This window comes from Lampris incognitus, chromosome 8, assembly GCF_029633865.1.
Source record: "Lampris incognitus isolate fLamInc1 chromosome 8, fLamInc1.hap2, whole genome shotgun sequence".
NCBI lineage: Eukaryota > Metazoa > Chordata > Actinopteri > Lampriformes > Lampridae > Lampris > Lampris incognitus.
Genome location: NC_079218.1, coordinates 49,859,484 through 49,881,368, shown reverse-complemented (window position 1 = coordinate 49,881,368; position 21,885 = coordinate 49,859,484). Strand labels below are relative to the sequence as shown.

The following is a 21,885-nucleotide window of genomic DNA, read 5'->3' as shown; positions in this document are numbered from 1 at the left end:
CTTAGGGTCACACATGACCCAGACATGTCTTAGGGTCACACATGACCCCGACATGCCTTAGGGTCACACATGACCCAGACATGTCTTAGGGTCACACATGACCCCGACATGTCTTAGGGTCACACATGACCCCGACATGTCTTAGGGTCAAACATGACCCCAACATGTCTTAGGGTCACACATGACCCTAAGACAATCTCAGTACCCTAGTGGTGTACAGCTTCCATGGAAATATAAACAAAAACCTTGTCTCGCTTTTTCTAATTTTGGGGTCACTGTAGGAAAAGTCATCACATTTCAGGTTGAGAAAAGATCATCAGAGTCTTTTCCCTGCTGTTGGACACTGTCGTGGGTCATTTTGACCCGCAAGACAGCAGAAGGGCTCAGTCTCGTGTTTATTACAGGCGTCACAGCCACCACCGCTGACTTCTCTTAGAGCGGAGGGTGACGATGTGTGTCATGACTGTTATCACAACCACCACTGTGAAAGTTGTTACCACACACACACACACACACACACACACACACACACACACACACACACACACACACACACACACAGTAGTTATGCACGGTGTTTTTTCTGCGTTTGAGTAGTTTTCCATTGGAGCAGCTGCGAGCTGTACTCTTGTTGCTTTGCATGTCTGTTGTGTTGGTGTTTTCAGAGTAAACCCGTGTTCTTTTTATCATATTTACACAAATTTACTCTCTTTATGTTGAATTCTTGTTTAATTGGCAAAGAATTATTAAACCAATTAAAAGTTGTGTGAAACATTTTCTTGTATAGTGTATGCCAGGCACGGATGACATGGTCCGAATTCGTCCCCATTTGTCCGACACTGTGGACTCTTTCAGGACCAGAGCCAAAACGTCCTGGTGGGAACTGCCGAGAAGCGACCGGTCGGTGACAACACTACCGGCCTCTCGGGTCTGGGGAGCTCTGACGTGTCAGTACCACTCGGTCATTACCGGCCTCTTGGGTCTGGTGAGCTCTGACGTGTCAGTACCGCTCGGTCATTACCGGCCTCTTGGGTCTGGTGAGCTCTGACGTGTCAGTACCGCTCGGTCATTACCGGCCTCTTGGGTCTGGTGAGCTCTGACGTGTCAGTACTGCTCGGTCATTACCGGCCTCTCGGGTCTGGTGAGCTCTGACGTGTCAGTACTGCTCGGTCATTACCGGCCTCTTGGGTCTGGTGAGCTCTGATGTGTCAGTACTGCTCGGTCATTACGCCACCACTGCACCGGCCTCTCGGGTCTGGTGAGCTCTGACGTGTCAGTACTGCTCGGTCATTACCGGCCTCTCGGGTCTGGTGAGCTCTGACGTGTCAGTACTGCTCGGTCATTACCGGCCTCTTGGGTCTGGTGAGCTCTGACGTGTCAGTACTGCTCGGTCATTACGCCACCACTGCACCGGCCTCTCGGGTCTGGTGAGCTCTGACGTGTCAGTACCGCTCGGTCCTTACCGGCCTCTCGGGTCTGGTGAGCTCTGACGTGTCAGTACCGCTCGGTCATTACCGGCCTCTCGGGTCTGGTGAGCTCTGACGTGTCAGTACCGCTCGGTCATTACCGGCCTCTCGGGTCTGGCGAGCTCTGACGTGTCAGTACTGCTTGGTCATTACCGGCCTCTCGGGTCTGGCGAGCTCTGACGTGTCAGTACCGCTCGGTCATCACCGGCCTCTCGGGTCTGGCGAGCTCTGACGTGTCAGTACCGCTCGGTCATTACCGGCCTCTCGGGTCTGGTGAGCTCTGACGTGTCAGTACCGCTCGGTCATTACCGGCCTCTTGGGTCTGGTGAGCTCTGACGTGTCAGTACCGCTCGGTCATTACCGGCCTCTCGGGTCTGGCGAGCTCTGACGTGTCAGTACTGCTCGGTCCTTACCGGCCTCTGCTCGGTCATTACCGGCCTCTCGGGTCTGGCGAGCTCTGACATGTCAGTACTGCTCGGTCATTACCGGCCTCTCGGGTCTGGCGAGCTCTGACATGTCAGTACTGCTCGGTCATTACCGGCCTCTCGGGTCTGGCGAGCTCTGACATGTCAGTACTGCTCGGTCATTACGCCACCACTGCACCGGCCTCTTGGGTCTGGCGAGCTCTGACGTGTCAGTACCGCTCGGTCATTACCGGCCTCTCGGGTCTGGCGAGCTCTGACGTGTCAGTACCGCTCGGTCCTTACCGGCCTCTCGGGTCTGGCGAGCTCTGACCTGTCAGTACCGCTCGGTCATTACCGGCCTCTCGGGTCTGGTGAGCTCTGACGTGTCAGTACTGCTCGGTCATTACCGGCCTCTCGGGTCTGGCGAGCGTGTTAGCTCAGCAGCACGCATGTGACTGATGTAATGACGGCGGCCTCTGGCTTTTACGATGCGCAGCACGGCGGCACGTGTTTCTCTGGACTCATGTACTAAAGGGGCGTTTCAGAGCCGTGGATCAGCCAGCTGGTTAGAGATTTTAAGAATGTCCGCTGCCCCCCCCCCCTTCCCATTCCGTCCCCTCTTGTCGGATTTTACTACCAGAGGCCGAATGTTTTGAAAGAACACTCTGGGTATCCGCTGGCCGAGGTGGGAAACGTGGAAGTTGGGCCGAGACCCTGCAGTTTGTGTCATCCCAAACCAGAAAACTGATGAGATTTACAACTCTTATCTGCCACAGAGATCTCGGTAATTGCGTTTCTCATACGAGGTGTTGCACGACGGGAGCTTATGTATGCTAAGCTAATCATTAAAGATAATAAAGGTGCTCGTGTCACAGAGTTACCTTGAATTCTAACCAACCAAACCATTGATTTTTTTTTTTTTTGTGGCCCAGATGAGAGCGTGAGGAGCCACGCTGAGCAGACATGGATCAACAACCCAGCCGACCGAGTTGGAGCAGGCAAATAGAGTTCACCTTGGCCGGTATCGGCTATGCCGTGGGACTGGGGAATGTCTGGAGGTTTCCATTTCTCTGCTACAGGAGTGGAGGAGGTGAGAGACTCTACTGTCAGCAATCCCACCCCAAAACAGAATCGTACAGGCGGGTTATTCTGGTGCTATGGGAGTCACTGAGCTTCAGACTTACACAGATAAAACCGGCCGAAAGACCAGTTAAAAGTTGTTAGTGTGTCTGATTCTATGTGTTGTATTGAAACGTGGACTCGAGTTTGAAAATGATGTTATTCTGACTGTTGACTTCAGAATCATATCAGAAAATGTTACACAAAAGCTGAGTTTAGAATACTGCATGTGAAGTTGATCATTACTAGAGGTGGGACGATTCACAAATCTCACGGTTCGATACATCTCACGATTCAGGGCTCACGAGTTCGATTCCATACGACACAGCGGACGCCTCGGTGAGCGAGAGCCAAAACACCACTGCGGTTCTCTGCTTTTCATGTATTTTAAGACTTAGGCCCAACAATTATGCATTATCAAGGCCCGCATTCAAACCCAATGCAAGTGCAGAAGTTCTAACCAAATGTTGTGGCATCTTTTTTCGTTGTTGCGCTTTACTTTAAAACTTTAAACTTTGAAAACTACTGTTGGATTTTCAAAGTTTAATAACTTTGTGGGGGGGGGGGGAAGATACAGACCTGAATGCCCATAAAATTGCATATATTTGCATTAGAACGAGTTTTAGATCAATTGCATAAAAAAGTTATGAGAGCTACCAAAACGACCATGAGCGGTCAAAATGACCGCGCGTAATTTGCGCGTCATCGTGCGCGTCATGTCGCTATTTATGACGTGTGTTTTTCGCATCATTTCCTTAGCAACAGTCAGTTTTTGGGGGGGGCGGGGTTTGTTTTTGCTTTGTTTTTTGTTTGTTTTTACATTTGGCGTTTTATAGGCCTTGTTACACTTGTTAGATTAGGAATATGTGTTTTCCGTTGTGTTTTTCAGGTATTATTTCCAGCAGGTCTGGGTACAGACGCACCATGACTACCACCGAGGCGTTGCGGTATTTACAGGCGTTGGACAGCGGCCATTTTAAATTGTTTGAGAAACGGGATCGTAACGATCACGAATGCGTAGACGCTAGCTTGTTCCGGGTTGGACCCTTTAGTCAGCTGGTTAACGTAGTTGCCCGTGGTGCAGGAGACCCGGGTTCGCATCCCGGTTGCGGTGGATTCCCGCCTGCCCCCGGAATTCACTCCACCATTAAAGTTGTTAAAATGTCAATTTTGGTGTCAGTCGTTTCCTAACAGACACACCAACATATTGTAGCGAATTCGGGGGACAACGCATCCACAGGAACTGCCGCGGCCGGGAAGCGAACCCGTGTTGCCCGCACCGCAGGGGACATCGCTAACCGCTAGACTAAAGGGTCGGACCCGCGAGCCAGCGGGTCTTCTTATCCATGCACGTTACACTACCCCCCTCCTTCGGGAAGCGGGTCCCCGCGCTTAAGCATATCTGCTCCTTCACGCCTCAGGGCGCATGCGCTTCCGATGGCCTTACGGTCGCTCCATCCCACTTCGGACACCAATGTAGCAAATTCGGGGGGACAACGCAACCGCAGGAACTGCCGCGGCCGGGAAGCGAACCCGTATCGCCCGCACCGCAGGAGACATCGCTAACCGCTCGACTAGAGGGTCAGACCCGCGAGCCAGCGGCCAGCGTGTCTACTTATCCATGCACGTTAGAATATGTAATGCATTAATATCTCAATTGGGTATTTATCTTGACAGAATGTAGAGTTTAAAAACCGAACGATTCGGAACTCGATCCAGTATCGTCCCACCCCTAATAGTTTCCCAAACAGGAAGAAGAGAATGCTAGTGCGTTATCTCTTCATTAAAGATTAGAGATTAGATGATCAAAACCGGCACTGTGGTCTTAAAAGGTACAATGTGTAATTCCTCACAGCACCAAAAGAACCGAGGTCGGACTTCCTAAACGTTGTTTGCTTCATTACTTGCGAATGAGAAAATAAGCCAATGCCGTATCGCGTTCAGTTCCCTCTGAGGCTTTCCATCGTCTTCATTTCTCAAACAAATTCACAAGGTGTACCCGACGGCGAGATACGTCATGTTTCTTGTTGTCAGCAGAGCACTCGCCTTGTCGCCATCCTCCACAGAGCCAAGGCTGACCCATGCCTTGTACCTTTATCATGGTTGTATGCCAGTGCCTTGACAACTTTTAGGAAGCTGCGACACTTGAGTCAAAATCATCTCAACCTTTGGACCGCAGCAGTTTTCAGGTATAACGTCCTCTGAGAAGTACTGAGAGAAAGAGCGCCTGTTTACACCTGCCACTAACATATGTCTTGGGTGATCCGATCACGAGGCTTTAGAACGTGTCTCCACATGCATCTCGAGTGACCACTTGTGATCGGATCCCACATCCCCGCGCTATCAAATCTTACCTTATTCAGACACATAGGCCCATATTAAAAAAAACAACAACAAAAATAAAACACAGGACAACAACACAAAAATATAGCTAAAACAGCAGTTCACAAGTCCACAATGATTAAAACCTATACAGACATTTATTTCAATGTTTCCAGAAATAAGAGGAGTAACTTGTGTCACTTTGTGTAGGCGCCGTTAAGATCATAAATTTGTGAATAAAATTCCTCAACATTACTAGTCACAAACATATGACTTGCACTTGTCCATCTTGGAAGCTTGAGCAAGATTCTGAATGCATCATTATGTTCTACCTGCAGCTTTTTCATTTTTGCTGTGCTATAATTGCACCACAAGTGGGCAGTATAGAGTAGAGTACAGTAGGGCCTACAAAGAGCAGTTTTGACATCTGTACACAAATTTGCGTGCCATCATACTGGCTTGTGCATACAGTTTGCAACACTGGCGCTGCACATCACCGTCATCACATAGATCACTGTTGTGTGATCCGGAATGTGACCCGGAAATCTTACTTTATTCACCACATTTAGTGCTTGGTCTGCCAAGAAGAATGAAGGAAAACTTTGCTTCTGATCCTCCTTGGTTTCAGCAATCATGTCATGCTGCACACCATAACTATATGCAAATAACAGTTACGTCATTTCCGTTTCCAAAGACCAAATGCGTTGTTGTTTTTAACCGGGGGAGGCAGCAGCGCACTGCCCGTGCTTAGTCTGCCGGAAATTAAGTGAAGAATAAGAACAAGTTTGCGAAGCCCTTGGCATGCGGGAAAAATGACGCCTTCATAATATATCTATCGCTTTTCGAATTTCTCAGACGTCGTGGGTGAAGTTGTTTCGGACTTTGATATGACGCCGTAGGCGCATGAATGAGTACATACTTCCGCTTACACAGTGACGTCAGTTAAGTAGGCGGTCCTTCAATAAGGCCCAGGACACGGTCGTGTATACGCTGCTGAAAGAATGTGGCCCAGACCAGAGCCCTAGAAAGAGAGAGTTGCGTCAATGAGGGGTCAGGACGCGAGAGGGTCACGTGGTTCATGTAGCCGCCGAATAGTTCCAAACGAAGCTTGGCGGGTCATTTAAATGAACTGCTTAGCCGCGATTTCTGGTAACTACTAACCCAGTGTTTCTCAACCCAGTCCTCAAGGACCCCCTATCCTGCAGATTTTCATTGTAACCCTGCATAGGTAGCCCTGCTTGTACTTACTCAACCAATCATCTCACAGCACTTAATTATGCAAGGTGTGCAAACTCTGACATTCACTGCTGAATTACTACAAACAGGTACCTATTCAGGGTTGCAAAGAAAATCTGCAGGATAGGGGTTCCTTGAGGACTGGGTTGAGAAACACTGTACTAACCAATGTTTTCATTTTTTTTGCAATTATATATAGATATAGATATATTCCAACGTGACACATATTCTATGCGCATGTGTAGGAACATTGACGCGCTATCACACTTTAAATTACATCGTTAATTTGATTCAAACGTGCTTGTAAAATGGTCCTCATTAAAATGTCAACTGTAGCGTCTTACCTGTAAATTGACCTTTGATTAATGCGAGAAACATACCTTCGCCGTAGAAATCCTGTTGCCCCGGGTCGCCCTGCTTGGAACTATCCGGGGCTCCCACGATCCGCCATTGCCGTTAAGTAATTGGCCCATTGACGTCTACGGAGTTGACGCAACTCTCTCTCTTTCTAGGGCTCTGGCCCAGACCACCTCCGAATGCGGTCTGAGCGATAGGATCTCAGTGATCCAGGTCCGGATCGGATCCTGGGTGCGTTCACACCTGTACTTAGAGCCGTCTGCTTGTGATCGGATCAGCCAAGACGCGTGGCATGGTCATGCCAGGTGTAAACGGGGCTAAATTGTCACAAGTGGGGTTTTCCATAAATTGTCGAGCGAATTTTAAGCGAACTGTTGAAAATTCGCAAAAAAAAAGAAAATGCGAATCAGGCGCGTTGATGCGCGTTGCCATTAACTGGTTCGTAGTGTAAACTGCTAATAATACACGTTAGCCGCTAGCTAACGTGTCTGACTCTTTAGCCGAGCGGTTAGTGATGTCGCCTTGTGGTGCAGTACACCCCGTATCGAATCCCGCACCGGGCAAGAACATAACCGGTTAACGTGTCTTATTAGTAGTTTACAGTCGTCACCCTCCCCGGAAGCGCGCCCTCGCGCTTTGTTATTCCCGCGCTCCGAAGAGACTTCTGAGGATCTGCACACTTCCGGATCCCGGCGCTGCCACCAATGTAACCGGTTATTTTCTTGCCCGGTGCGGGATTCGATACGGGGTGTACTGCACCACAAGGCGACATCACTAACCGCTCGGCTAAAGGGTCAGACCCATTAGAAAGGGGCTAACGGGTCTTATTAGTAGTTTACAGTAGTGAATTAGCTAGGCTACGCACGGCGTAGTTTCGTCAGAAGACGGCGGTATACGTTACGCACGGCTGTAACGGGAAGAAGACTAACCCACGTAAACAAGCCTTGGTGGTGAGAAAGATGGCGAGAGGTCTTCAGGAGTTAGTTTCGACTGGGGAAAGTTGTAATTCTTCTTTCGGGTCAGCTAGCACTGGCCACTCGTCATCATGCCATCCTGAGACGAAGACAGGAAGACGCCTACACCGGAAACGGCCGGTCGCGTGAGGGAAATTTTCGCGCGTAATAATGGGCGTTTCCGTTTGCCACTTTGCGCATCAACTCTGGTTCGAGTCAGGCTGAAACCGCCTCAAAGCGAGCGCACCGACTTTCATGCGAATCAGAGGAATTCGCTCGAAGTTAAGTGGAATTTTGGCCGTTTCCTTAAACCGTTTTAATGCGATACATTATGGAGACACAACTGCCGTTTATCTGTTTTTTCCTCCCCCCCATTTCCTGTTAGGTGCCTTTTTGGTGCCTTACCTGTTTATGCTGGTGGCGCTGGGGATCCCTCTGCTCTACATGGAGCTCATTGTAGGCCAGTACATGAGGAGAGGACCTGTCCAGGCCCTGGCAAATGTCTGCCCACTGTTAAAAGGTATGGTGGAGTTCCCAGCCCCTAAACTAACTCTAACCCCATTTCCCAAATGTTTCACTGGAAATGAATTTGACAGTTATGCCTTTTAAAATGAGCAGTCAACCAACAACCAGATATGCCCCAGCCGTGAGACGCCCTTGTAAAACATGCTGTCGTGTGACTGTTCAAAAACAGAAAGTGACAGGCATGTTTTGTCTTGTCTTCAGGAGTAGGCGTGGCATCTGTGGCCATTTCCTTCATCATGTGTACCTACTACAACATCATCATTACCTGGGGCCTGTATTATCTGTTCAGCTCCTTCCAGTCACCGCTGCCCTGGCAGGGCTGCAACAACACCTGGAACACACCCAACTGTACCAGCTACACCACCAACGGCAGCAGCCAGCACTCCTCCACGGCCAGCCAGCAGTTCTTCAAGTACGCCTCAGTGTGGATGAAACCGGTTGAATGGGCGACACTGCCGGTGTTTATGCCAGCTTTGTTTTGGACAGTGTGCAGTGTTGAACGAGCGCGGTTGGCGCCAGAAACGGAAAGGAAACCAGCAAGTGCAAAAATGGTTTAACACAGTGTTTCTCAACCCAGTCCTCAAGGACCCCCTATCCTGCAGATTTTCATTGTAACCCCGCATAGGTAGCTCTGCTTGTACTTACTCGACCAATCATCTCACGGCACTTAATTATGCGAGGTGTGCAAACTCTTGACATTCACTGCTGAATTACTACAAACAGGTACCTATTCGGGGTTGCAAAGAAAACCTGCAGGATAGGGGTTCCTTGAGGACTGGGTTGAGAAACACTGGTTTAACACCTCATTTGTTTGAAAATGCTGATGAAAAAGCCAGATAGCAAGCAAGCTGCCATGACGGGGGAGTGTAGACACAGACGCTGAGAAACACTTCAGTAGAGTCTGGATCACAGTTAGGATCTGTTTTGGCAGGAATTTGACTTGATGCTTAACTCGCTTTACCTCTGTGTTATAACACTACATGTGGAGGGGGGGGAAAAGGTTATATCAGTACAATAATCAAGAGTAATATGAAAGGTAATGTAAATACATAAACAATGTTAGTTTTTATGCATTATGGAATTTTGGTTCTCTGTGAGAGGAAAACAATATTTGTGTATTTGACAGATTAGAAAAAATAACGATACTATATGCGTGCACGGGGAGAATATAATCAGGAATCGGGAACAATTTATTGCCATTTCTTTCATGTGCTTGCGTACACAAAAGGAACAAAATTCCCTTCCCCCAGCCCACAGCAGTGCAGCACAAAAGACCAAAACACACGTCCCAGATTTCCCCAACAAAACACGCACAGTTAACAACACAGTCCACTCAGTGCAACACAGTCCCAAAAATTCAGCTGTCCAGGAGAAGGAAGGCCAGCCAGGATGTCTGCCAGAACTGCCGGTCTGCGTGGGCTAGCAGCTAGCTTAGCCTGCCCCGCTTCCGCGTCCTGTCAGACCGCCCTCGGTGCTCCTTCTTCGGGCACAGCTCCAGGCAGGGCCGTGGTCCCCTGGGCCCACCAAGCTCTCCCAGCCGATCCAGCGCCAGCTCTCCCAGCCATTAGACAAAAAATAAAATAAAATCAGTGAAGTAGAAAATAAAAAACGAAGATAAAAACAACAATATGATGTCAACACCTTGTGATAATTATGAACATTCTATAAGCATCGTTGCTGTTAGTTGTTTTTAATCACCAAAGTGTAGCCATAGTTTTTTTTAAAGCGATACACCAGTTCCACTACTCATACACTACTAAAGGAGTGCTTCAGAATTTTGACCGCCATCTTGCTTGATTAGTTTGTTTGTCGTTTTCTTTTGCTGTAGTCTTAAGATGCTGGAGCGGACCGGGGGAATAGAGGAAACGGGAAGGATGCGATGGGAGCTTTTGCTTCTGCTTCTCCTGGCATGGACACTCATTTACCTTTGTATCTTTAAGGGGGTGAAGTCAACAGGCAAGGTGAGAGGAGACACGGGGGGGGGGGGAGAAAGAAAAGAGAAAGAACGAGAGGGAGGAATAAAGAGGACAAAAATGACATCAGCAGGTCAGAGTCGATGCATTGTGTGTTTGTGTGTATGACTGTGTGTGTGTGTTTTCCGTGTTCAGGTGGTGTACTTCACGGCTCTGTTCCCGTATGTCATCCTTTTTACTCTGCTGGTCAATAACGTGCAGCTCCCCGGAGCTCTTCAAGGGATCACCTTCTTTATCGTACCAGACTGGGAGAAGCTCCTCTCTGTGGAGGTAAGGGGGGGGGGAGGAGAGAGGAGGGACTTCTTTCACAAAGAAACCCGTAAAATCCACCAGTTTCATAACGGAAACCAGCTGGGAAATCCAGACTCTCTGGAGTTCGGCTCCATCACGTCGTTGCTCTGCGTAGATAAGTACTCTCACTGGCAGGGCAGAGCAGTGATGGTTTTGGTCTTGTAGTTGGTGATATCAACAGTCTCGTGGTTTTGATTTTCGTCTCCATAATGATGACAGTACTGGTGCTGACGTTAGGGTTACTGGGTTCCCCCCCGTTACGTTCCAGGTTTGGGTCAACGCTGCGGCTCAGATCTTCAACTCCATTGGGATAGGGTTCGGCTCGCTCCTGGCCATGTCCAGCTACAATTCCTTCAACAACAACGTCCTAAAGTAAGCCAGAAACCGCTCGTCGACTCAGATGTTCCCCCTGAGAACAATGACAAGATTCTATGAGCATTTAAAAAAAAAAGAGAGAGATCTAAAGAACATCCTGCTTCCCCCACAGAGACACCCTGGTTATATCCACCATCAACTCGTTTACCAGCATCTTGTCAGGGTTTGTCATCTTCTCCGCCCTGGGCTACATGTCTCATCTGCAGGGCATCCCCGTCAGTGACCTGGCCGTGGATGGTAACAAAACACCCCTCGATAACATTTTACATATCCGTACATTATTAATGGCATTCTCGTGTATATTCTGGTGCCTTTATGCCTTATTTGCTTGTGTGCATAAAATATTGTTTGAGGAAGCCTTTCTTGCTGATTTTGTTTGTTTACAGTCGTGAAGAATGCTGTCCCATTATTCACATCAGATATCATTATAAGATATAATTCTTAATAAGAAATAATAATAATAACTTCATCCCATAATATGTTGTATTATGGCATGAAGTTAAAGGAAATTTGTATAATAACAATAATAATCATAATAATAATGGAGTTCTTAATAGATGAAGATAGGGGCATGAGTTATTGTTTTTGACAAAGTGCATGAAGATTTCTGATGATGCACAGGGCGAATTGAGAATGGGCCACAGTGCAGTAGATCCTACTACTTCTACAAAGTACTACATACTTTGTAGTAATATACTACCTATATAGGTGTAACACAAGCCACACTGGCCAATAAAACCCTGGTGATAGATGACAGCAACGTGATACGACATGGTCAGATCACATTATCGCTATTAAAAAGATGACTTGTGACCTAATCTACTACTACTACTACTACTACTACTACTCCTACTACTACTTTCAGCTGCTCCCGTTAGGGGTCGCCACAGCGGATCATCCATTTCCATCTCTTCCTGTCCTCTGCATCTTCCTCTGTCACACCAGCCACCTGCATGTCCTCCCTCACCACATCCATAAACCTCCTCTTTGGCCTTCCTCTTCTCCTCTTCCCTGGCAGCTCCATATTCAGCATCCTTCTCCCAACATACCCAGCATCTCTCCTCCACACATGTCCAGACCATCTCCATCTTGTCTCTCTTGCTTTGTCTCCAAACCGTCCAACCTGAGCGGTCCCTCTAATATAATCGTTCCTAATCCTGTCCTTCTTCATCACTCCCACTGAAAATCTTATCATCTTCATCTCTGCCACCTCCAGCTCCACCTCTTGTCTTTTCGTCAGTGCCACTGTCTCCAAACCATATAACATAACTGGTCTCACAACCATCTTGTAAACCAGGGATAGGCAACACGGTCCAGAAAGGTCCGGTGTGGGTGCAGGTCTTTGTTCCAACCAAGGAGTTACACACCTGAGTCTACAAATCAAGGTCCTTAGCAAAGACTATTGATTGACTAATAGAATCAGGTGTGTAACTGCTTGGTTGGAACAAAGACCTGCACCCACACCAGACCTTTCTGGACCATGTTGCCTATCCCTGTTGTAAACCTTCCCTTTAACTCTTGCTGGCACCCTTCTGTCCCAAATCACTCCTGACACTCTTCTCCACGCACCTGTTTATCTATAAACCAGGGCTCTCTTTCATACAGGCTTCGCCCTCAAAGGCTACCGCTCGTGGGTTTAGCCCTCTTGCTCCCACGCCGCTCCTAAAAAACTTTAGTCCCCACTCCCCTGCAGTGTGGACCCCACTGACGTCTTACATCAACTTCTGTGAGGACATGTGTGTGCCCCCCAAAACCCTCTGTACCTTCAACAGCAATAAGCCCCGGTTCACAGCAAAACTCAGGCAGCTTCGTCAGGCCAAAGAGGAAGCCTACAGGGGTGGAGACAGGATCCGGTGTAACTAAGCCAGAAATACACCCACAAAGGAGATCAGAGTGGCAAAAAGGGGCTACTGTGAAAAGTTGAAAAACAACTTTTCTGTCAGTGACCCAGCATCATTCTGGAGTGGTCTGAAAGACATTACCCACTACAGGAGACCCCCTCCCCCCCACCCCACACACACACACACACACTGTCGGGACCCATCAACTGGCTGACAACCTAAATCGGCTTTACTGCAGATTTGATAAGCGCACTTTCACACCCCTCACCCTCTCCGGCCACAATGCACCCCTCCTCCCCGGCAGCGAACTCATGCGCCGGAGCTACTCGCCGGGTGGGAAGTGGTCCGGCATTTCGTCTCGCTGCAGCAGAATCACCGTGCTGATTCTTGCAGACAGCAGAGCGACGGCAGCCTACATCAGAGTGAGGAGCGTGTTCAACACAGCTTCTCCACATAGCCGGGCGGCTGGTGCACTGGGCAGTGTATGTTCCCGGTGAATTGAACCGAGGGGCGGACATTATGTGGAGAGGGGGTCCTCGTCAGGGGGACTGGAGCCTCCATCCCGAACTGGTCTCCCAGATTTGGTGCAAGTTTGGCAGAGCGGAGTTGGATCTCTTTGCTCCATGCAGAAACGCGCAGTGCGCTCTCTGGTTCTCTCTGAGCACGTGGGGAAATCCTCAACTTGGAGTGGATGCGTTCGCACATCAGCCATGGCCCAAGATGCTCCTATACACCTTCCCACCAGTCCTCGGTTCTTGGACCAGGTGCAGGAAGAGCGGCTGGCAGTGATCCTGATAGCCCCGGAGTGCATGGGCGCATCATGGTTCCCAGGTGTGCAGCTATACACCGAGCCAGTTATACACCGAGCCAGTTGTACACCGAGCCAGTTATACACTGAGCCAGTTGTACACCTAGCCAGCTATACACCGAGCCAGCTATACACCGAGCCAGTTATACACCGAGCCAGTTGTACACCGAGCCAGTTATACACTGAGCCAGTTGTACACCTAGCCAGCTATACACCGAGCCAGCTATACACCGAGCCAGTTGTACACCGAGCCAGTTGTACACCGAGCCAGTTATACACCGAGCCAGCTATACACCGAGCCAGTTATACACCGAGCCAGTTGTACACCGAGCCAGCTGTACACCGAGCCAGCTATACACCGAGCCAGTTATACACCGAGCCAGTTATACACCGAGCCAGTTATACACCGAGCCAGCTATACACCGAACCAGCTGTACACCGAGCCAGTTGTACACCGAGCCAGTTATACACCGAGCCAGTTATGTACCGAGCCAGCTATACACCAAGCCAGCTATACACCGAGCCAGCTGTACACCGAGCCAGTTGTACACCGAGCCAGCTATACACCGAGCCAGCTATACACCGAGCCAGCTATACACCGAGCCAGTTATACACCGAGCCAGTTGTACACCGAGCCAGCTATACACCGAGCCAGCTATACACCGAGCCAGTTATACACCGAGCCAGTTATACACCGAGCCAGCTGTACACCGAGCCAGCTGTACACCGAGCCAGTTATACACCGAGCCAGCTATGCACCGAGCCTGTTATACACCGAGCCAGTTGTACACCGAGCCAGTTGTACACCGAGCCAGTTATACACCGAGCCAGTTATACACCGAGCCAGCTGTACACCGAGCCAGTTGTACACCGAGCCAGTTGTACACCGAGCCAGTTGTACACCGAGCCAGTTATACACCGAGCCAGTTATACACCGAGCCAGCTATACACCGAGACAGCTATACACCAAGCCAGTTATACACCGAGCCAGTTATACACCGAGCCAGTTATACACCGAGCCAGCTGTACACCGAGCCAGTTGTACACCGAGCCAGTTGTACACCGAGCCAGTTATACACCGAGCCAGTTGTACACCGAGCCAGTTGTACACCGAGCCAGCTGTACACCGAGCCAGTTATACACCGAGCCAGTTATACACCGAGCCAGCTGTACACCGAGCCAGTTGTACACCGAGCCAGCTGTACACCGAGCCAGTTATACACCGAGCCAGTTGTACACCGAGCCAGTTATACACCGAGCCAGCTATACACCGAGCCAGTTATACACCGAGCCAGTTGTACACCGAGCCAGCTGTACACCGAGCCAGTTATACACCGAGCCAGCTGTAAACCGAGCCAGCTATACACCGAGCCAGTTATACACCGAGCCAGCTGTACACCGAGCCAGCTATACACCGAGCCAGTTATACACCGAGCCAGTTATACACCGAGCCAGCTATAGACCGAGCCAGCTGTACACCGAGCCAGCTGTACACCGAGCCAGTTATACACCGAGCCAGCTGTACACCGAGCCAGCTATACACCGAGCCAGTTGTACACCTAGCCAGTTATACACCGAGCCAGTTATGTACCGAGCCAGTTATACACCGAGCCAGCTATACACCGAGCCAGCTGTACACCGAGCCAGTTATACACCGAGCCAGCTATACACCGAGCCAGTTGTACACCGAGCCAGTTGTACACCGAGCCAGTTATACACCGAGCCAGTTGTACACCGAGCCAGTTATACACCGAGCCAGCTATACACCGAGCCAGTTATACACCGAGCCAGTTATACACCGAGCCAGCTATACACCGAGCCAGTTGTACACCGAGCCAGTTGTACACCGAGCCAGTTATACACCGAGCCAGTTGTACACCGAGCCAGTTGTACACCGAGCCAGTTATACACCGAGCCAGTTATACACCGAGCCAGTTGTACACCGAGCCAGTTGTACACCGAGCCAGTTGTACACCGAGCCAGTTGTACACCGAGCCAGTTATACAGCAGCCACAACGCAGACCCCTTAAGCCCAGCACAGGTTAGACATGCCGACGGTTCACTCCTTCGCTGGAGAGAACACTTGAGTGACTGAATCCCCCTGCTATAAACCATAAACCTGCTATAAACCATAAACCACCGGCACACTGGACTGGGGACGGCATGTCAGAGCCCTGTGCTATGACATGGAAATACTTCTGGAATTATGGCCGATTGCTACTCTGAATTACTGCAACTACTCAGTTATTATTATTATATATATTATATGTATTGTATGTTATATGTATTATTATTACATAAATATATATTATTATTATTATTGCTATTATTATATATATTTATGATTTATGATTTGTGACAGAAGGGTACCAGCAAGAGTTAGAGGGAAGGACAGGGACAGAGAAGGACAGGATTAGGAAGGAGTATATTAGAGGGACCGCTCAGGTTGGACGGTTTGGAGACAAAGCAAGAGAGGCAAGACTGAGATGGTTTGGACATGTGTGGAGGAGAGATGCTGGGTATATTGGGAGAAGGATGCTGAATATGGAGCTGCCAGGGAAGAGGAGAAGAGGAAGGCCAAAGAGGAGGTTCATGGATGTGGTGAGGGAGGACATGCAGGTGGCTGGTGTGACAGAGGAAGATGCAGAGGACAGGAAGAGATGGAGACGGATGATCCGCTGTGGCGCCCCCTAACGGGAGCAGCCGAAAGTAGTAGTCGTAGATTGTATATATTATCCTATTCTATTATATGTATTATATATGTTATCATATATTATTATATTAGCTATTCGATTGCTACTCTGAATTACTACAACTACTTAGCTATTATTATATCTTATTGCTATTATTATATATAATCCTATATTATTATATTATATGTATTATATATGTAATAATACATTATTATTTTATTATATTACTATTATTATTAGCTATTCGATTGGTACTCTGAATGAAGTATCAATAATCAAGTGTGAGTGCCAACGTTAAGGGCAGGTCATATATGTGGTTCTGCTTGAGGGGTGCTGATACGAGTCTTACACATGTCCCTAAAAACAAACGTCCCTAGCATTGTGCATCAGACACCAAACCAATCAGACATCGGTCAGTCTAGCTGCGTGGCTCTACAGTGATGCCGCACTGATATCTCGTGTGTTTGTGTATCCAGGTCCTGGGCTGGTTTTTGTCGTCTACCCACAAGCCTTTTCCACCATGCCAGTAGCTCCACTGTGGGCCGTGTTGTTCTTCTTTATGCTGCTGTGTCTCGGGCTGGACAGTGAAGTAGCTTGACCCTCACACACACACACACACACACACACACACACACACACACCAAAGTCAACATCACTACATCAGTTGTGGATGAATACAGATGAATGAATGGTGGACTCGTGCCTCAGGATAATCAACAGCTTACAGAAAGAGTTGTGTCACCGGCAGTGGGTTATGTATTGTCTGTGTTTTGGTTTTGACAGTTTGCCATGGCTGAGGTGATGGTGACCAGTCTCATGGATGGATTCGGCCATCACCTGCTGTCTTTCTTTAAGCAGAAGGAGCTGTTCGTTCTGGCGGTGTGCGGCACGGCCTTCGTGCTGGGAATTCCCTATGTCATGCAGGTACGTGACGTGTTTCTGCCTGGAAGTGACCGGAGCTATAATGCCTTAATGGGCCCTATTTAAAGCCCTCGCTTCTTTGGAGTAGGGGTTGAATCTTACAACCACATGGAAAAACCTGGAAAAGTCAGGGAAATTGGAAAACGCATTTCCGGGTCAAGGAAATGTTGTGAGAAATTTTCATTTTGGAAAAAAATGTGGAAAAATCACGTTAACGATTGATTGACCCATTTAAAAAGTAAAGCAGGTGGGACCATATTTCCACTGTGTGTGTGCATGCAACAGTTTGTCTCAGTATGTTATTGTGTACCTCTGCACACAGTAGCTTTCTACCTTGCTAGCTAGCTAGCTAGCTAGCTTGTTGACACTTTCAACAATCAGTGACTTCAAATGGACATGTACAAAATGTGGTTTGCAGAAGTTGTTGAGAGTAAAGTGGCTTATGTGCAGCATTAGAAATAGAGACTGACTTTCACATTTTATAAATTGTTAAAACCTCTTGTCAGTAGCAACTCAAAACTAGTAGGTCTTTTTGTCATGGAAATTAAGCAACAAGTTATGGAGAAGTCATTGAAAACCATCAGTGAAAAAGTGTATGAACTCTGATCATTGTGCTGCCATTCTCAAACTTAAACTTACCGCAGGAACGAGTCCTGTTTTGTCTTTAATAGTAAATAATAATAATAATAGTTTTATTTATATAGCACTTTTCAAAAGAAAGCTGCAAAGTGTGTGCGTTACAAGACAAAATAAAAAAGGTAGAGAAACTGATAAAACACAATTTAAAAAGTTTAAAAATTAAACAACATTGGGTAAGGAAATTTAAAAGCAAGTGGAGCTGCTTATGAGGAAAAATAAAACAAGTACAATAGAACTATAAAATAATTAAAATAATAAATAGTAATAAAATGTAAATGAGATAAACAAATGATAAATTCAGAAGACAAAATCCCGACTAAGCACACTTATAAAACGTGTTTTCAAGAGGGATATAAAAGAGGATCAGGAGCCCTCCAGTCTGATCTCCTCAGGGAGATTGTTCCAGATTGTAGGGGCCCTAACAGAAAAATGTCCAGTCACCCTTGGTCTTCAGCCTAAATTGTGGCACGGTGGTCCAGTGATTAGCACTGTTGCCTCACAGCGAGAAGGCCCTGGGTTCGAACCCCAGGCCGTCCCAGGTCCTTTCTGTGTGGAGTTTGCATGTTCTCCCCATGTCTGCATGGGTTTCCTCTGGGTGCTCCGGTTTCCTCCCACCATCAAAAAGACATGTATGTTAGGGTTAATACTCCTGTCTGTACCCCTGACCAAGGCAATAGGATGAAATAACTGGAGTTGGTCTCCAGGTGCTGCACGGCAACTGCCCACTGCTCCTAGCTACATAGCTAGGATGGGTTAAATGCGAAGAATGAATTTCATTGTATGTATGTACAAACGACAGTATTCTGTATGGCTAGCAGAGCCTTGATTGAGGACCTCAGGTTGCAACCGGGCATGTATGGTGTAAGAAGATCTGAAATATACTTGGCTGCGAGTCCAGAGCGGGCTTTCATTAAAAATAATATCTTAAAATCAATTCTAAACTTTACTGGGAGCCAGTGAAGAGAAGCTAAAATAGGAGTGATGTGCTCTCTTTTTTGGTGTTGGTGAGGAGTCTGGCTGCTGCATTTTGGACAAGCTGTAATTTATGTAGACTCTGTTGACTCAGATTATGTGTAGAGGGAGTTACAATAGTTCAAACAAGAGGAAATAAAAGTATGTATGACAGTCTCTAAAGTTCTACTGGATAAAATTGAACTGATCTTGGAGATTCTCCTGAGCTGCAAAAAAACGAGACTGGACAGCTGAGTTAACGTGCTTGTTCAAGCTGAGGTGGTTATCAAAGCTGACATCAAGATTTTTGCAGTTTTGGGCTATATTTAGAGACAGAGAGCTCAGATGTTTTGAAGTATTAGCATACACTGTCAAGGCCAATGATAAGTACCTCGGTCTTATAAATATTTAGCTGCAGCAAGTTCTGGGCCATCCAGCATTTGAGGTCATGCATGCAGTCATGGAGGGTATTCATTTGATTAAAACCATTAGGGTTAAAAGAGAGGTACAATTGAGTGTCATCTGTTTAGGAATGGAAGCTCACATCATGCCTGTAAATGACATTGCCCAGGGGTAACATGTAGAGAGAGAACAAGAGTAGGTCAAGGACAGACCCCTGGGGAACCCCGCAGGTCATCTTCAGGGGATGACTGCGACTTGCCAACGGCTACCCTAAAAGATCTATCTTGCAAGTATGACTAAACCACTTTAAAACTGAACCAGAGATGCCAACCCAGCGTGTGAGACGTTCCAATAAAACAGAATAAACAACAGTGTCAAATGCAGCTAGATCTAACAGACCTAAAACTGACTGGCGATTTTCCAGCATCGGCGGCAACCAGCAGATCATTCATCACTTTAAGGAGTGCAGCCTCTGTACTGTGGTTTTCCCTAAATCCCGACCGAAATGTCCCAAAGAGTTCATTTCTGTTTTAAAAAGGCAATCAGTTAACTTTTTCGAGAACCTTGGAAAGAATGGGCAGTTTGGAAATTGGTCTGAAATTATCCATCGAGTTAGGGTCTAAAGATTTTTTTTTTCAGAAGGGGCTTAACGATTGCATCCTTAAAATAAAGCAGGGACAGAAGCAGTCAGTAGTGACATGTGGATTATGGAGGGAATATAGGGCCTGTTGACAAAGAAGGCTTATGTTATTTTTAAAGTGATATTTTAGTGGATAAGGAGGTTTTCTTTGCATGTATTTGCAACTTTAAAAACAAATCATAATTAAAAAAAAGAACATCTGTCTGCCCACCTGCAAGATCTTTGACCCACCGTTGGGAAATGCTGTAACTCAGGTGTGACCCTCCCTGTTTACCCGCCGTCCTAAACAGCACGTCTCTCTCTGTGCAGGTTGGAATCTATATTTTCCAGCTCATGGACCATTACACAGCCATAATTTCCATCATGTTCCTTGCTTTCTTCGAGGTGATTGCCGTCTGTTGGATTTATGGTGAGACGAACATCTTGAGTTTGCTTTTCCAGAGGTCATTTAAAGTGAAAATTCACTGAAGGCCTCAAAAAAGCATCATTTGAACACATCACGAGTGTTAAAGCACATGCCTGTTTTGCTTGTTTTTAAGACCGTTATCCTATTTTCAGGTGTGAAGCGACTTTCAAGCAACTTAGAGGAGATGACAGGAAAGACAGCAAATATCTTTTTCAGAGTGTGTTGGATGGTAGTCAGCCCTCTACTGGTCACTGTGAGACACAGACTTTTTTTTTTGTTGCATAAATAATATTTGTCAAGATTTTTTTTCTGTTTCCGAGACACCTCCCCCCATGACTGAAATGTTTCCGTTTGTGACAGGTAATCCTAGTTTTTGCCATCATCCAGTTTAAACCGGCTCGCTACGAAGGTCAAGTCTTTCCCCATTGGGCTCAGGGTATCGGCTGGGTCATTGCAATGGCCTCCGTCATCTGGATTCCACTTGGGGCAGTTCACACACTGTGGGTCCTGCCTGGCTCACTGACACAGGTAATGGATATTTGGTGGTAACTGTTTTGCCAGGCATCGTCAATCCAATACACGGAAATGTTCTGCTACGAGTCGAAACCATCTGTGTCTCAAACCTGTGGTACGTCTCTCCTACAGAAACTGAAGCTGTCGGTCACACCTTTCGCACTAAACGATAAACAGAAAATGCTTTATTGTGAGAGAGGAGGAAAAGACAAGTATCCATCCATCACAGCTATCAGTTCTACCTGTCCGCTACCAGAAAGACCTCCTACTGAGACAAACCTCTGATCCGTCGGCATCGTCATGTTCCCATTTTATTATAGGTCAAGACAGGGTTGGGCGTTTGACCTGCCCATCACTGGCACTGACATGAAACGTTTGGCGCAAACTCTGCGAGTAATTTACTGATTATTTGATTGTCACAAATTTCACCTGTTAATTCTTTTTGTTTTTTTCTGTAATGACAAATCACCAGTCAACTTCTGGCAAGTTTACCAGAGGCTTACCACAAAACAGACAAGAGTTATCGCTGCATATCTGCTACGCAGATCGCGCAAAGTGGCCATCTTTGTGAGCCTATAAATCTGAAGTGTGATGTCTTGTTGAGGGTTCATTAATAGGTGGGGTATTGTGAGCAGCCGGCCTTTATCGGACGAGTACATCCAATATGTGCGCCGCGGTGCCTTTTGTTGTGATCTGTGCGTGCATGGCGGTAAGGCCTAAGCGGATCTAGACTTGCGGTTAGTATCGCCGTGGATATCTGCATCCAGCAACGGCCGTCGCTCGACTACGGGTGCAAAGCTTTTGGCCACACCCGTTGACGTTACCGACTGGTTGAGATAAGCTTTAGGATTTACAGCACGCCGTGGAAACATATTGCGGCTTTTTGTAACACATTTTACTGATGTTATCTTGGACCATATAACGTTATGTCTTTGTTGAAGCTATTGATCGGAGCTGGGGAATGGGCAGTGCCATGGGTCACATTACACCGGGCATGTTATGTCATGTAAGCCATAATAAATAAATAAATAAAAAACCCCGCCAGGCACA

General features: G+C 47.4%; 1 protein-coding gene across 2 annotated transcripts; it reads left to right on the top strand.

The window, feature by feature from the left end:
* The first annotated feature begins 2,527 nt into the window (after window positions 1-2,527).
* si:ch211-283g2.1 (sodium- and chloride-dependent GABA transporter ine) lies at window positions 2,528-21,874 on the top strand. Of its 2 annotated transcripts, XM_056284433.1 has the most exons (14): window positions 2,528-2,654; window positions 2,803-2,960; window positions 8,243-8,377; window positions 8,584-8,794; window positions 10,211-10,343; window positions 10,491-10,625; window positions 10,915-11,018; window positions 11,134-11,258; window positions 16,840-16,952; window positions 17,147-17,287; window positions 20,226-20,325; window positions 20,475-20,575; window positions 20,683-20,850; window positions 20,968-21,874. In XM_056284433.1, the coding sequence occupies exons 2-14, from the start codon at window positions 2,834-2,836 to the stop codon at window positions 21,118-21,120; spliced, it is 1,746 nt and encodes a 581-aa protein (XP_056140408.1). In that variant the 5' UTR covers window positions 2,528-2,654; window positions 2,803-2,833; the 3' UTR covers window positions 21,121-21,874. The 2 variants fall into 2 exon arrangements, with proteins under 2 accessions (XP_056140408.1, XP_056140409.1); XM_056284434.1 differs by having other exon boundaries at window positions 2,572-2,960.
* Window positions 21,875-21,885: the final 11 nt, after the last annotated feature.

Coding starts and splice junctions, on each gene's coding strand:
- si:ch211-283g2.1 (XM_056284433.1), top strand. CDS start 2,834: ATGGATCAACAACCCAGCCGACCGAGTTGGAGCAGGCAAATAGAGTTC. Junction 2,961..8,242: donor CTGCTACAGGAGTGGAGGAG/GTGAGAGACTCT, acceptor ATTTCCTGTTAG/GTGCCTTTTTGGTGCCTTAC. Junction 17,288..20,225: donor GAATTCCCTATGTCATGCAG/GTACGTGACGTG, acceptor CTCTCTGTGCAG/GTTGGAATCTATATTTTCCA.